This window comes from Perissodus microlepis, chromosome 4, assembly GCF_051167445.1.
Source record: "Perissodus microlepis isolate ML-2025 ecotype Zambia chromosome 4, ASM5116744v1, whole genome shotgun sequence".
NCBI lineage: Eukaryota > Metazoa > Chordata > Actinopteri > Cichliformes > Cichlidae > Perissodus > Perissodus microlepis.
In genome coordinates this window covers 17,905,938-17,921,986 of record NC_140464.1, presented here as the reverse complement: position 1 = coordinate 17,921,986, position 16,049 = coordinate 17,905,938, and the positions used below count along the sequence as shown (strand labels likewise).

The 16,049-nt window shown below is 43.4% G+C and overlaps 1 protein-coding gene across 5 annotated transcripts in view; it reads left to right on the top strand.

The window, feature by feature from the left end:
• Positions 1-16,049, top strand: part of cacna1ia (calcium voltage-gated channel subunit alpha1 Ia) — a 192,740-nt gene that overhangs the window by 135,543 nt on the left and 41,148 nt on the right. For all 5 annotated transcript variants that reach the window (XM_084926243.1, XM_084926242.1, XM_084926241.1 and 2 more), the window contains exons 11-15: positions 3,499-3,650; positions 3,963-4,148; positions 13,479-13,596; positions 13,719-13,874; positions 15,368-15,458. In XM_084926243.1, coding sequence (XP_084782369.1) covers positions 3,499-3,650; positions 3,963-4,148; positions 13,479-13,596; positions 13,719-13,874; positions 15,368-15,458 — 703 coding nt within the window. The remainder of the gene's footprint in view (positions 1-3,498; positions 3,651-3,962; positions 4,149-13,478; positions 13,597-13,718; positions 13,875-15,367; positions 15,459-16,049) is intronic.

Below are 16,049 nucleotides of genomic sequence, written 5' to 3'. Positions count from 1 at the left end.
GATTAAGAGACCTCCGTCATCTTCACCTCAAATTCATGCAGCACTTCCACCTTTCACATCAGGTCATGAAAAAATCCACACTGAGTGGTGAGAGGTTTTTGTTTGTTTGTTTGTTTGTTTGTTTTAGTTTTTGACCCATCTTCTGTTTTAAGGTCTCTCTTTTTATTATGAACCTCGCCATTACTTATTTCTGAACCGATTCCAAAAGCCATGAGCCACCAAAGAGAGTGATTGTTTTGGAGCGTTGCCTAGAGTGTTTGAGAGTGACAGTATCAATACAGTGTGTTACCGTAATCATTTCTCCCGCCCCAGCAAATCAGCAGAAGGAAACAGCGTTACGGCAGATGACATTCAGGGCGACGAGTGCGGGATTGGAGGAGCATCAGTGCCTAACAGTTCCATGATCGAGGTGTAAACATTTAGCCTAGCAGTAGACATAACCGAGCTGGCTTTTAACATGGGCCAAGCCTCCTCAGAGGCAGACAAGGCAGGTGTCTGAAAGCGAGAGTGAGAGAAGCCTGCCAAGAATACGCACGCACACATGAACACAAATAGTTGCACACGCAAACACACAATGCAGATCCTTTTTTTTTTTTTTTTTTTGCAAACCGTGTGCAGGCGCATAAACAAAATATCTTTTTATATTCTTGCGCATGCACCAACAGAAACACATGGACTCACAAGCTGTTACATAAGACAGCTTTTTTCTTTTTTCTCCATTCTCTCTCCCATTCTGTTTTCTGTCTGTCTTTCATCCTCCCTCCCTTGCTAATTTTACTTCCACCTCACCTTCCCCCTATTCTCCCCACAAATCCCTCTGTGCACCTTTCCTTTGCACTTTCCCCCACTTGTTCCTTTGTTCCTCGCTGTCTCCCTTCCTTCCATCCTTCCCGCCTTACCCCGAGCGTCTCATCTACTCACCTACTCTTTTTTACCTCCCTCAGTTTCATCCTCCGTCTCCCCGCTTCTCCCTCTCTCATCCGCCCACGCACTCTTTGACAGCGTACAGGGTAGTTGCGCTCTCTCTCTCTCTCTCTCTCTCTCTCTGTCTTTCTCTCCCTCATCTCTAAAGACTCTAAAAATAAACAAGGGTTGTGCGGGGGAAAAGAAGAGGAGGAGACAAGTGAGAGAGGAAGCGTGAGGCTTATGCCGGTTACACAGCAGTTTTAAGCTCTATTCCCCGTGCAATTCTGTGCGCGCGTGTGAGTGCGCGCACTTCAGAGCGGGCACGTATGCAGGGACCCACACGCGTTTGCATGCACACACTCACAGACGCCTCGTTTGCCTTGTCTTTTGGGTCTTTCTCCCTCTGCAAGACTGACAGGAGCACTTACACAGGTGTGTGTGCTGGCTTTGCGGTGCAGAAGTCTTAACTTCAGTATTTTCTTCTTAAACAAGAACTCTGAAGCCCAAAACATGACTAACCACACAGCTGCTGTACCACAGCACCACAGTGACTTAGGGAAAAGGTCTGTATTTACAGTCTGATTTCAAATGAATCCTTCTGGATAGGTGTCACATGTGACAGGGGACGATTTATGTGTTCAAATATTTAAGTTTGACTAATAATTTTTACTAATTCATTAGTTTTCAAAGAAGCCACACATGCGCAGTCACACTTGAGGGCGTAGCTCATTCATTCATATTCATGAAACAGTCATGCTGACTGAGGGCACATTTCAGGCGAGTAACAAGAGAGGACACTTGTCTCATGGGATGGATTTTCAGGGGACATATGCAGGGCAGGAACAGGCGAAAAAGTAACATGGGAGATCAAAGGTATGAGAATATGAGGAGAAACGTTGCTAGGGAATGAAAGGTAATGGGGCAAGAAGAAGGGGGAGAAGGAAGGAGGAGGAGAAAGCAACAGGGAGGGAGTGATGATGGCATTTTGTTTGAGTTAAACTGTGGTGTCAAGGGCCGTGATGGTTCTGTCAATAGCAATAAATCTCATATCCTGTGTTTGCACTTAAGACTCGTAAGGGAGTTATGGGCGTAGGTCAAGGTTAGAGCAGCTGCTAAGGGATGCAACTTGTTTTTGGCGGGGTGTTTCCATCTATGTTCATTTATCCTTATCATACTATTGCTGATCTGCAGCCTTTTTTTTTTTTACATGTTTTTTGAATTTTAAATTGTACCATCATAACAGCCACCTTCAAGCTATGAAACTAACAAATCTGTTTTGCAGGTCTTTCTTGCTCTTTCTTCTTCGTCTCAGCTGTCATGTCATCATCTAGTTTCAAACAATCCTTCCATTTTTTATTTTTTTTTGGTTTTCCTTCTCCCTCTCTCTCCCTCACTCTCCCTCTGATCGACAGGAGGATATTGATTGGGAAGAGATGTGTCTGCCTGATAATGAGACTCAGAAAAGAGAAAGAAAAAGGCGTGGAGAACTAGGGGTGTTGTAGAGATAGACTGGGAGACAAAGCGGATTAGGGGAGGGGAGGGCTGTGAGAGTGTGTGTTTCCCTGACATGGTTTGCTAACTTTGGCAGGGCGAGCTGGCTATTTCTCCACTGGCTTTTGAAACTAAAATTCACAGGGGGTATCGGAGAAAGCATCTGATCCATATCGCGCATAACACACATCCACTTGCACACAAAGCGTACTTGCATAAAGCCAGTCTGCGCATAGAAATGGAAATAAACTCGGAATTGACTGGTGTGCGGGGGTGTACGTGCGCGTGGGTGTGTGTGTGTGCTATATGTGTGGCGTGTTCATATATGTATGAGTCGCTTTGGCAATTCCAGATAACAGGCTATCCTATTCAGCCAGTGTTTGACACCATGTGCGACACAGGCAATGCACACTCTCCATCCCTTTTCTCATTTCCTGTTTATTTTCCCCCTGATGTGAGTTTTCCTTTACAATTTCACATAAACAGCTGTGCCAGGAAACTGTTTGTTTTCCCACTTTTCAGCCTCTTCTCTTGATCTCAGACTGTTGCCTCTCTCAGATAAGATGTGTGTGTTAATTTTATGTGCCAGGTAAGGGTAAATTCTGTCTTCAAGTGACTGACAGTTTGACTGGCAGCTTTTTCAGCGCAAGCGGAGAAAAGTAATACGAGCGCAGTTGTTTTGTTTGGCAGCGGCTCCCGTATCTATTGTTACAGTAGCTGTGATTGAAAAGCACTGGTTTAATATTAACTGTTTTTATCTCTTTGTGTGTATTTGGCACTGCTCTGTTTTTAACTTCAAATACTTGCAGTGCTTGAGCTCCTGTAACCGCTTCCCTTCTCATCATTGGTTTTGTCACTCTGACCTTTTTTCCACTGACATGGCACTGGTGCTTGTGCACATCGTGTAGTATTCCACAGTTGAAATTTAGGGTAAGAAAATAATGGTACATTTTTTGTAATAGCTCTCAAATAGCATGAGAAATCAGTGACTCCAATGTTGGGTCCAGCTATTTTGAGGTTTATGGTGCAACAAAAGAGGTACCGGTCTGTATCCACCTCCAAAGCTCACTCTTCTGATTTTGTTTTGATGTTTCCACCAAGCCTGAGGAGCTGACCAATGTCCTGGAGATCTGTAACATTGTCTTCACCAGCATGTTCACGCTGGAGATGATCCTGAAGCTCACTGCCTTTGGCTTCTTTGAATACTTGAGGAATCCGTATAACATCTTTGATGGCATCATCGTCATCATCAGGTGTGTGATATGAGTGGCTGATTGAGAATACTCTGTTCCTTATCACCCTAGTATGGATTATGTGTGCTTACAGAATGAGAATTTTCTATCTTCATGTGTGTAATATTGAATGTTGTATTTTAAAGACTAACTTAGCCTCTTATCTAATCTTTTCTTATCTATTTCCCCTCATTTTTCTTGACTCTTATTAATTTTGGTCTTCCTTTCCCCATATTTCTTTTGAAATGACCGCATACATTTTTACAAATTTCACCACATCTTTGCCATTCTTATTTTACCCCTCCTTTTTAAACACGTGTGCACTCGCCCCAGTGTGTGTGAGATCATTGGCCAGGCAGACGGTGGTCTGTCGGTGCTGAGGACATTCAGGCTTTTGAGGGTCATTAAGCTGGTGAGATTCATGCCTGCGCTGAGGCGGCAGCTTGTGGTTCTGATGAAGACGATGGACAATGTGGCCACCTTCTGCATGCTGCTTATGCTGTTTATCTTCATCTTCAGGTAACTCTTGGGCATGTACATATATATATATATATATATATATATATATATATATATATATATACATATATACATATATGTATGTATGTATAGTGTAGCTTGGAGAACAACAGTTAACAAGGTGATAATAAGAACATGTGGAATACAGAGAGTGTGATTTGTGCATACATGTTTCAGTGCTTCTGTGTGTATGAATATAAAATATGTGTCAATACACAACCATGTGAAAAAGGAAGTTTTCATCGGATTCTGTGACACGTTGTGTGGAAATCTAAGTACTAATCAAATGCACATGATTGATGTGCCATCAGTGTAACCACCTCTATTTAAACAGGAGCTTTGGCAGTTTGCAGATCTGGAGCATTCAGATGTCACAAACACAGAGTCATCCCAGGATATTTACCTCAAGGTCAGGCTGTGCAATGCTCAGCAAAACTGTAAAAATCCCAAGAGCTACATCTCAGACTCCTCAGGCCTCAGTTAGCATGTTAAATTTAGATTTGTTTATGTGGCGCCGGTGAGGTCGGCTGCCGTCACGACTGCTCCGACCACCTTTTCTTTGTCTTTGTTTTTTAAGTTAGTTTTCAGCGTCTCTAAATCGGCAAAATCATCACCATTGGGTACATTAGGTATGACAGTGACACTCTTGTTTCTATTGGTATACAATGTACTCACAATTCGAAGTTTTTAACTCCGGATCCGAGCTGGCCGAGTGAGATCTTGAGGGAGAACAAAGGGAAGCGGCGGCCTAGAGGGAAGCGAGCCGGCGTCAGGAACAGGCTGAGAGCTCGTGCACACCGCACACCTCTGCCTAGCATCCTGCTCGCCAACGTCCAGTCACTGGAGAACAAGCTTGATGACCTCAGGGCCAGGATAAAGTTCCAGAGAGACATTCGGGACTGCAATCTCCTCTGCTTCACCGAGACATGGCTGAACCCAGCGGTGCCGGACCACGCCATCCAGCCGGCCGAGTTCTTCTCGGTTCACCGCATGGACAGGACACGGGACTCGGGGAAGTCAAGGGGAGGCGGCGTGTGTTTAATGGTGAACAACAATTGGTGCAACAGTGCGAACGTTGTTCCTCTCACACGCTCCTGCACACCAAATCTGGAACTACTGTCCATCATGTGTCGTCCTTTTTATCTACCTCGGGAATTTACATCGGTCATTATAAGTGCCGTTTATATTCCACCACAAGCGGACACGGTCACCGCCTTATGCGAGCTGCATGAGGCACTCACACAGCACCAGACACAACACCGGGACGCTGCGCTTATTGTGACGGGGGACTTTAATAGTGCCAACCTCAAACGCGCAGCGCCGAACTTTTATCAACACATCACCTGCCCCACCAGAGGTGAAAGGACACTGGACCACTGCTACACTACGGTCAAGGACAGCTACAAGGCACAATCTCGCCCTCCGTTTGGCAAATCCGATCACGCCGCCATCTTCCTCATGCCAAAATACAAACAAAGGCTGAAACAGGAAGTTCCGGTTCAGAGGAAGGTTGCGCGCTGGACGGATCAATCGGTGGCCGCGTTACAGGACGCACTCGACGACGCAGACTGGGACATGTTCAGAAACAGCTCCGATGATGATGTCAACGTGTTTACGGAAGCGGTTGTGGGATTCATCGGGAAACTAGCGGATGATACCGTGGAGACAAAGACTATCACAACGTTTCCCAACCAGAAGCCGTGGGTGGATAAAACCATCCGCGACGCTCTGAGATCCCGCACCGCTGCCTACAACACGGGACTCACGACGGGGGACATGGACCCGTACAAAGCCGCGTCATATAACGTGCGGAAGGCGGTGAAAGAGGCGAAGCAGCGCTACGGGAGGAAACTAGAGTCACAACTCCAACAGAGTGACTCTAGGAGCCTGTGGCGGGGACTAAGGACAATAACGGATTATAAAGCACCAACAACCGGTATGACGAACGCGGCCGTGACTCTGGCAGACGAGCTGAACACTTTCTATGCTCGCTTCGAGGCTGCAGCTAAGGGCTCCAACGATGCTAGTGCTAGCGGCGCTAACGGCTGCAGACAGGAAGATACTGCCAGCACCGGAAACGTGCTCGTCATCTCCGAGCATGAAGTAAGGAGAGCCTTCAAGAGAGTGAACACCAGGAAAGCAGCAGGACCAGACGGCATCCCAGGTCGTATCCTCAGAGACTGCGCATACCAGCTAGATCCTGTGTTCACTGAGATATTCAACATCTCTTTATCTCAGTCGGTGATCCCCACATGCTTCAAAGAGTCCATCATTGTTCCTGTCCCGAAGAAACCCCACCCTGCTTCTCTCAATGACTATCGCCCTGTAGCCCTCACCTCAGTAGTGATGAAGTGCTTTGAACGCCTGGTCAGAGACTTCATCATTTCTTCACTACCAGACACACTGGACCCACTACAGTTCGCTTACCGTCCAAATCGTTCCACAGACGATGCCATCTCTCATCTCCTCCACACATCACTTACTCACTTGGACACTAGAAGGGGGAATTATGTTAAAATGCTCTTCATAGACTACAGCTCTACATTTAATACCATAATTCCCTCCACACTCACCACCAAGCTGGAGCATCTGGGACTCAGCTCATCTATGTGTCAGTGGTCCTCCAACTTCCTAACTGGCAGACCACAGGCAGTAAGGATGGGCGGACATGTCTCAGCCTCCACCACTCTCAGCACTGGAGCCCCCCAGGGGTGTGTTCTGAGCCCCCTGCTGTACTCTCTGTACACATATGACTGTGTGGCCACTACCAGCTACACCACCATCATCAAGTTTGCTGACGACACCGTCGTGGTGGGCCTGATCTTTGATAACAACGAGACGGCCTACCTGAAGGAGATTAGGAATCTGGAGAACTGGTGCCAGAGGAACAACCTCCTTCTAAACGTCAGTAAAACAAAGGAGCTGATAGTGGACTTCAGCACTAAGCAGGAGAGGAACTACCAGACCCCCGTCATCAACGAGTGCCCAGTGGAGAGAGTGGACAGCTTCAAATACCTTGGAGTTCACATCACGCAGGACCTGTCATGGTCCTGTCACATCAACACCGTGGTGAAAAAGGCCCGTCAGCGTCTCTACCACCTCAGACGCTTGAGAGACTTCCAACTGCCCTCCAAGGTGCTCAGGAACTTTTACTCGTGCACCATAGAGAGCATCCTGACGGGAAACATCTTAACCTGGTTCGGGAACAGCACCATGCAGGACAGACGAGCTCTACAGAGGGTTGTGCGGTCAGCTGAGCGCACCATCCGCTCCGAGCTCCCTGACCTGCACTCAATCTACAACAGGCGGTGCTGGACCAAGGCCAGGAAGATCGTGAAGGACCTCAGCCATCCCAACAACGGACTGTTCTCTCTGTTGAGGTCAGGAAAGCGATTCCGCTCCCTGAAGACCAACACAGAGAGACTGAGGAGGAGCTTCTTCCCGCAGGCGATACGGTCTCTCAATCACACCACCACACAGTACTGACCCACACATATAGTTCTTACACACACACTGGACATTCTGGACATTGTTTTTCACTTCATCACTTAATCACTTTAAGCATATTTGCACTGCACAAGACACTAAATAATGTGGATTGCACAACACTGGTCATTATATTCTTCATTTCCAGTTAATACTTGTACAGCTGCTGTTATTGTGTATATATATATATATATATATATATATATATTTCTTCATACATTCTTATATAGTTCTATACTGTGTATTGTGTATTTGTTGTACAGTTATTTTATATTTATTTCCTATCTTATTCATAGCCTTTTCTTTTTTTTTTCTTTAGGTCACGAGCAGTTGTCTAAGCATTTCACTGCATATTGTACTGTGTATGACTGTGTACGTGACAAATAAAATTTGAATTTGAATTTGAATTTGAATTTTAAATGTTGAAGTTCATGACAGTACAATTAGAAAAAGACTGAACATGTATGGCATGTTGGGAAGCCATACTGGGAAGCTGCATTTGAACAAACCGCAGGCGCGGGGGTGGAGAGGTGATGAGTTGGGCTTATTTTGCAGCCACAGGACCTGGGCTCCTTGCAGTGCTCACATCTAAAGTTGTCTCACACCTAGAGCTTGGCCAAAATTGGATCATGCCCACAACTCTCAATGAACTGAGCAACGTTCAAAAAAGGAGTGAGATACTGATGAAGTCATACTAAAAATTATTTTTTTTTAAAAAGTTTTTTATTTTACAATAACTTAGTTATTGCTGCTAATGGTTGTTCTACAAGCTACTGAATCATCGGATGCACACTGTTCTTTGAAAACATTGCTTTTGACAGTTAATTCAATTCAGTTATATATATATATATATATATATATATATATATATATATATATATATATATATATATATTGCCTCAAGCTGCTTCCCATTGTAAGGTAAAGACCCTACAATATTAGAAAGAAAATCCCAATCATTAGATGATCCCCTGTGAGCAAGCACTTGGCGAGAGTAGGAAGAAAAGAAATCTCCTTTTTGACTGGAAGAAAGCTCAGGGAGAGGCAGTGATCTGCCATTAGTGAGTGAGGGGGAAGAGAAGAGAAAAAAGATGAGTGTTGGAGAGTGCAGCAGTACACAGGGTAGTTTAATAGCATAAAACAAATCATTGGGTTGACAGTTTGAAATAAAAGCCCTCTTGGAATAGTAGGAGATTAACATAAAAGCACTTGATGCAGGCAGCTCTATATAAAGACTGGAGCACAGTTTGCACAAAACAATAGTATTGACCCTCTAAGCCAAGTGCATCATATTTGATACCTGGATTTCTGAGACTGCTGCCTCATCAGTGAGATTTATTTCTTATTTCCTGAAAAATCGAAATAAATAAATTATACAATACATTTTTAAGCAAAATCAAATTAAATCAAATCAATTTATTTATATAGCACTTTTCACAGGATAAAAACCACAAAGTGCTTCACAGTAATATAAAACAGAAATACATAAAATACATTAATAATCAAACATACAGCACAAATCTAATTAAAAGCCAATCTAAATAAATGAGTCTTAAGCTGCTTTTTAAAAGAATAAATACAATCAAGGCAACGTAATGATGGAGGGAGAGCATTCCACAACCTGGGGGCCACCGCTCTAAAAGATCTATCACCCCTAGTCTTAAAACGAGTTCGTGGGACTACCAACAGCCTTTGATTAGATGATCTCAGGCTGCGAGAGGGAGCGTGGGGTTCTAAAAGATCGGAAATGTAGGCAGGGGCATCACAATTCAAAGCTTTAAAAGTCAGTACCAAGATTTTAAAATGAATTCTAAAATGTACTGGAAGCCAGTGTAATGAACCTAACACTGGTGTAATGTGCTCTCTTTTTCGTGTCTTAGTTAAAAGCCTTGCAGCAGCATTCTGGACTAACTGGAGACGGTCAAGATTCCTTTAGCTCAAACAAAGAAAAAGACTGTTACAATAATCTAAGCGAGATGAAATAAAAGCATGAATAACCATTTCTAACTCAGACTTAGACAGCAAAGTTTGCAGTTTGGAGATGTTTCTTAGCTGAAAAAGGCAATTCCTAATCAACTGGTGAGAGTGTTGTTCTAGGGACATGGCAGAATCAAAGATCACACCAAGGTACCTGAGGCTCAGGTGAACAGATGAGACAAGCGAACCAAGATTCTGTTTGATTAGAGATATCTGGTTGTCGGGGGTAATAATTAATGTTTCTGACTTCTCAGAGTTCACCTGTAAGTAGTTGTCACCAAGCCACTGTTCAATGGAAGCTAAACATTTAATTCAAGAGGACAGTTTATGGACTTCCATCGGCTTAAAAGAGCAATAGAGCTGAATATCATCAGCATAGAAGTGATAAGACACCTCAGGGAACTGCCTAATTGTAAGTCCTAGAGGTAACATATACAAAAGAAAAAGAATAGGACCCAGAACTGAACCCTGCGGTACCCCACATGTCAGATCTTTAGAATGTGACATAAACCGATTCGCAAAAACACTAAAAGATCTGTTGGAGAGGTACGACCGAAACCACTCCAGAGCCAGACCAGACACACCGACTATGTCCTGGAGCCTGTTAATCAGGATGGTCAATGGTGTCAAAGGCAGATGTCAAGTCCAACAAAACCATGACTGAGGATGCTCCGTAGTCAGCTGACATCATAATGTCACTAAAGACTTTAAGTAATGCGGTTTCTGTTGAGTGACTTTTACGGAAACCTGACTGAAATTTGTCATAAATTTCATGTTTTTCTAAAAAAGTGGTAAGTTGATCTGCAACTACTTTTTCCAGAATTTTCGATAATAATGGAAGCTTAGAGATAGGCCTATAATTCTTAAGCTGAGTTGGATCCATTTTTTTAATATCGGCTCAACAACAGCTTGCTTACAGAACCTAGGGACCACACCTGTTAAAAGAGAGGCATTACATATCTCTACAATAGAGGGGCCAATGACAGAGAGAGCATTTTTGAAAAGCCCAGCAGGTAGAATGTCATTTGCACAAGTGGTAATTTTCATTTTATCCAGCAGGAGTGAAAGGTCATGTATGTTCATTGGGTTAAACACTGACAGTAAATGAGGGGGAGGTGGCCCAGAGACACAAACAGATGGTATTGAAGAACCAATGCTCATACGGACATGATCAACTTTATCTACAAAGAAATTCAGAAAGTCATCACTCTCAGATATAGAGGTTCCTAACGTCACCATTTATCCATGGATGAGCTCTTTTTGAGGCAGCAATGACAGATTTCATAGGTGCCACTGAATTTAAAATCTCCAAGCAGTGATTGTTAAAACACTGTGTAGCAACATCAGCATCAGTGCAGCCACTGATCACATGAGGGTCCAACATATTAGAAAACTTCAAAGCAACATCCTGATTTATGAACCGCTTATGGAACATGAGATTAGAAGGTGGTGCGTACAGAGGGAAGCTAAGACTAAAAGTAACACAGGAATGGTCACTCACTTGTACGTCCTTAACACAGACATTAGTTATGTCTAAGCCAAGAGAAAACACAAGGTCCAAGGTGTGGCCTTTAACATGGGTGGGTCCAGAGACATGCTGAATAAAATGAAAAGAGTCTGTAATGGATAGAAAGTCAGAGGCCATGCTACAGCTAAGATCATCCACGTGGAGGTTGAAATCCCCAATCATTAAGACTTTCTCCAGTTTAATAATGGAAGATAAAAAGTCCGTAAAATCTTGAATAAAAACACCAGCGGGGCCGGGAGGGCGGTAAATTAAAACACAATAAAATATATCTGAAGAACCAACCTTAAGAAGTTGTGACTCAAAGGAAGGGAAAAACTCAGAGTCCATAGTCCTGCAAGCAAAATTGTCTCGGTGAACAGTGACCAGACCACCACCACGATGGTCCAAGCGTGGAGTCCCGATGAAGCGACAGCCGACCGGGCAGAGCTCATTAAGGTGGATAAATTCATTCTCCCGCTGCCAAGATTCCGTGACAAACATGAAGTCCAGACTATTACTGCTAAAAAAGTCATTCAGTACAAATGATTTGTTGGCTATGGAGCAAGCGTTTAGGAGAGCGATCTGAAGCGGAGGTGACAGGCTGACGTCATCAACAGCTGATTGACGGGGAATTGACAGCAGACACCTGGAAAGAGGACGTAGTCTCCCGGTACCCCTAGCTGTGGAACTGTGGTCTTGTAGAATGATAGGCAAAGGTGAAAACATCCCGCATCTCCAGACAAGACGCCGATCCAGGTAATCGTTCTGTTCGCCCGTGATGAAAAGCCGGGTAGGCGGTAACCGATCAGCCTTATCCGCGTCCTGGAGGGGAACCGGTACCAAATACTGGAGACGTTCTCTACCATGGAGCGGAAGAAATCTCCTCTGTCGGGCGCGTTTCCTTTTAGCCTGGACACCAGACCTACAGCCCCTTCTAGACGATCTCCTTAACCTTGTTGTTGCTCCTGGGTCATTGTTAGGAGCTAAGAACAGGTACCGGTAGTCGGGAGAGGGAGGAGGGCAGACAAGCGGCGGAGGGAGAGCCTGGTGGTAACTCTGCCAGCTGTCAAAAGTTTTTCCATACATATTTTGATACTCAACAATGTATGTGAACTGTAGATCCGAGTAGCAAATAGACCTAAATGATATATCACAGACGAGATGACAAGATAAAAAACAATATACTGAAGCAGTCGACAAAAACACGGAGCAGCAACAGCGGCCAAGCCGAACACAGGCGCCATGTTGTCTCGTGTGCACCAATCAGATCACTCAGTGAATCAGATCACTTCAAAGTGATCTGATTCACTGAGCAACACTTTACGCTGCTCAAAAATCCCAGATGTTGCAAAAATGATACAAATTTAAATTTTTTATATGTTTTTTAAATTTGTCAGCAGAAGAATAAGCTTGATGTAGCAGCATTTGCGCCGACACAGCACAAATGCAGCTACATCAAGCTTATTCTTTTTGGACCTTGTGTCCCTTTCCGACTTTTCTTCTGCCACTAAGGTAATGAGAATTATTTCTCTAAACATTTGAGTCTCTATTACACCAGACAGATAGGTCTCTGGCCAAAGAACAGTGACAAAGGTAAACTGTATTGTATTAAGTTGTCATATCCAAGTTCTAGTGCAGCATATTAATAAGATGGTTTAATTTAAGTTTGGACAGTTTTCAAATTGCCTGTAAATTACCGTTAGCAACGCTTTCCTGGTACCAATCATTCCAGTAGGTCAACTGTAAAATCTCAGTCACAGGGTGACTTACACATTACTTACTCAGGTATATGGATCACTTAAACATTCATTCTACCTTCATATTACACCTAAGAAAATATTATGATGTACCTGCTGATGACTTTAAAATAATTGAAAAATGATGTGTTAACAGGAGAATTTATCATAACTGGCACCAGTCACTTTGACATTGATAGATGACTTACATGCTGCTGCATAATGATGTTATGCTTATATACTAATTGTTACCCAATCTTACGTATGTGTGTATGCATACCTGCCAGCCAGCTTCTTTATCTCTCTAGTGAAGCATGAGTGTGAAAACAGATGACATCTGAGCTTTTAGTCAGCTAATGATATCCTGAGCCACTGGCATTTGGCCCATACTCCTAATTACTATAGCCATTAGTGACCAGTTAAATCACAGAGCTACAGAGACTTTAACCTTAAAATCAGATGTCTTCATAATTTCTCTAAGCAGCACTTATATTAATGGCATTGTCTGGATTTCATATTCTTGTTAAAACATCCAGTTTAACAACATAATTGCATTCTCACTCTGCGATAGGATTTGTGACTGAAATAAGTAATTACAGGACAAAACCCTTGTTTGTGTTGCAGCATCTTGGGGATGCACATATTTGGCTGTAAGTTTAGCTTGAAGACAGAAGCAGGGGACACCGTGCCTGACAGGAAAAACTTTGACTCCTTGCTTTGGGCTATCGTCACCGTTTTTCAGGTAAGAATAGTTCAGACACACATGTGCGCTTATGACTGCACATACACTTTTTTTGTGTAGGTGAGTGTCTGTGCCTGTTTTTGTGTGTCCCCTGTTTCACTCTGTGCATATGTTTGCTGCAGATTCTCACCCAGGAGGACTGGAACATGGTGCTGTACAATGGCATGGCGTCCACCTCTCCCTGCGCCGCTCTCTACTTTGTAGCTCTTATGACGTTTGGAAACTACGTGCTCTTCAATTTGCTCGTGGCCATCTTGGTTGAGGGTTTTCAAGCAGAGGTAAGACACCTGGATTTAGGGCAATAGGCAGCATGGAGATGAGAGAAAATGACCAAGCAGACTAGCCAAATCAATAGAAAATAACTGCCTTTTTGCTTTTTGGGATTCATCATGTGTTTTTAGGCTGTCTTTTAGTTTTTTTGGGACTTTTGCAGCCTTCACAGTAGCTTAAACCAGCAGCCCCCAACCTTTTTTGCACCACGGACCGGTTTACGCCCGACAATATTTTCACGGACCGGCCTTTAAGGTGTCGCGGAAAAATACAACAAAATAAAACTAGTACCGCTACTGAAAAATAGAAGAGTTATTCATAACACACGTGAAAAGACCCAGGAAAACCGAGTTAACGATAAAAAATGATAACAAAATAACGCTGAAAACCGATAAAAACCCTGAAAATCATACATTTCACACCTGAGCCTCAACTCTCGCGGCCCAGTACCAAACGACTCACGGACCGGTACCGGTCCAAAGCCCGGGGGTTCGGGACCGCTGGCTTAAACAAATAATAAGCAGCTGTTGGCTGCACAAGTGAACACAAGAGTGTGTATGCACTTCCTGTGTCTGAGGAAATAAGGACCCAGTGGATTACTTTAATAGCAATGTCCACACAACAGTAGGAAATACATTATTAATTTGCTGCATAATGAATGTAATGTAACCGCTTTCTTTATCTCTAATTGTCTGTGCTCATGCATATTTTAATTGAGCCAAATTTCAAATAAAATAGTCCTGACTGAAAGGTTTGAGACAATCGGATGAATATGAAATAATTAGACAAACATTGGGTGTCAAACAAGCCAGGGGTGTCAAACATAAGGCCTGGGGGCCAGAGTTGGCCCATCTGGACCACTAGACGGCTTTAGAAAAGGTGAAGGAGGGCACAAACCTGGAACTTTTAACTGTATTTTTGCAGGTTTTACAGTTTTTCCTGCTTATAAAGACCTCCCCCATGGCTATTCATACTCCCCAAAAGTAGTTAAGTTATGGAGTTCTGTATTTTGCACATTTACTTTTAAGGCCAAAGAGTCATGCTGACACGTCTCTTTCAATTACTTTCGTTATCATGTAGAAAAAGTCCTCAGCACCCCTAAAAATGCAGATTTTATAACAGTGAGGTCATCTAACACAATCCACATCCACATAAGTTAATGTGAACTGCTGGGTTTTCACCCACGTAGGAATACTGAACGTCCACAAACTGCAGTCACTGACTCGTGTCACAGTTACATCGGAGAAGTAAACATCAGTGTTTCAGAGCTAGATCTGACAAGTGAGTGCTAACAAACAGCCCTGGGAGGAAATGTGTCTTAGATAATTAGGTAATGAAGAAAGAACTGAAAATTAGGAATGTGTAAGCTTGTAATTGTTAGCTTGTAATTGCTCATTATTTCTTTTCTTTCTTTCTTTTTTACACGCTCTTTGCTTTGTTGTTTGTTTCTTCTGTCTCTCTGATTCGCCCATTTATTTTCTCTCACTGTCCCCAAAAACAGGGTGATGCAAATCGCTCCTACTCAGACGATGACAGGTCTTCCTGCAATTTCGATGACAGGGACAAACAGAAAGACTCCCTGCACCTATCAGGTGAATGCTACCTCCCACAGCTTCACTGCATATTTTTCTTTACAGACAATTTTTTTTCTCAACTCTAGAATTTTATTGCCATTTCTCCCCAAAACTTACAGATTTGCAAATATAACAGTTTTTGAAAAATTCTTGTTATTATCCAGCATCAACTTTGCAACACTTACATCTGTTTGCTCGAGGGGCACCGTCATATTCAAGCTCTGTGGCGTCAGGTGATTTGTTGTGCCTCGGGCATCAAAAACTTGGTATGAGTTCCACAACAAACATACCTAAGCACCTTTTTCTTTTTCCTTGTCCCGGTCTGGAATGTAAGCAGAGCAAACTTTAAATAATGCATGACTGATGCCATTCCTCCATCCACTTCTCTCCCCACATATCCCCCGGCGTAACAAAAGCGAACTCACCAAGAACCACTATCCTGCAGCAGCGAGCAGCAGCGAGCAGCATTTAGCAGCGCATTAGCGAGTCCTCTGATGGCGTCTGATCACAAATCTTGCCCATAAATGTCAGGGTACATGGAAGGGAAACACATTTGGAATGACAATGTTTACTGAGACCTATTCCATCAAAAGACACGTTTGAGAATGG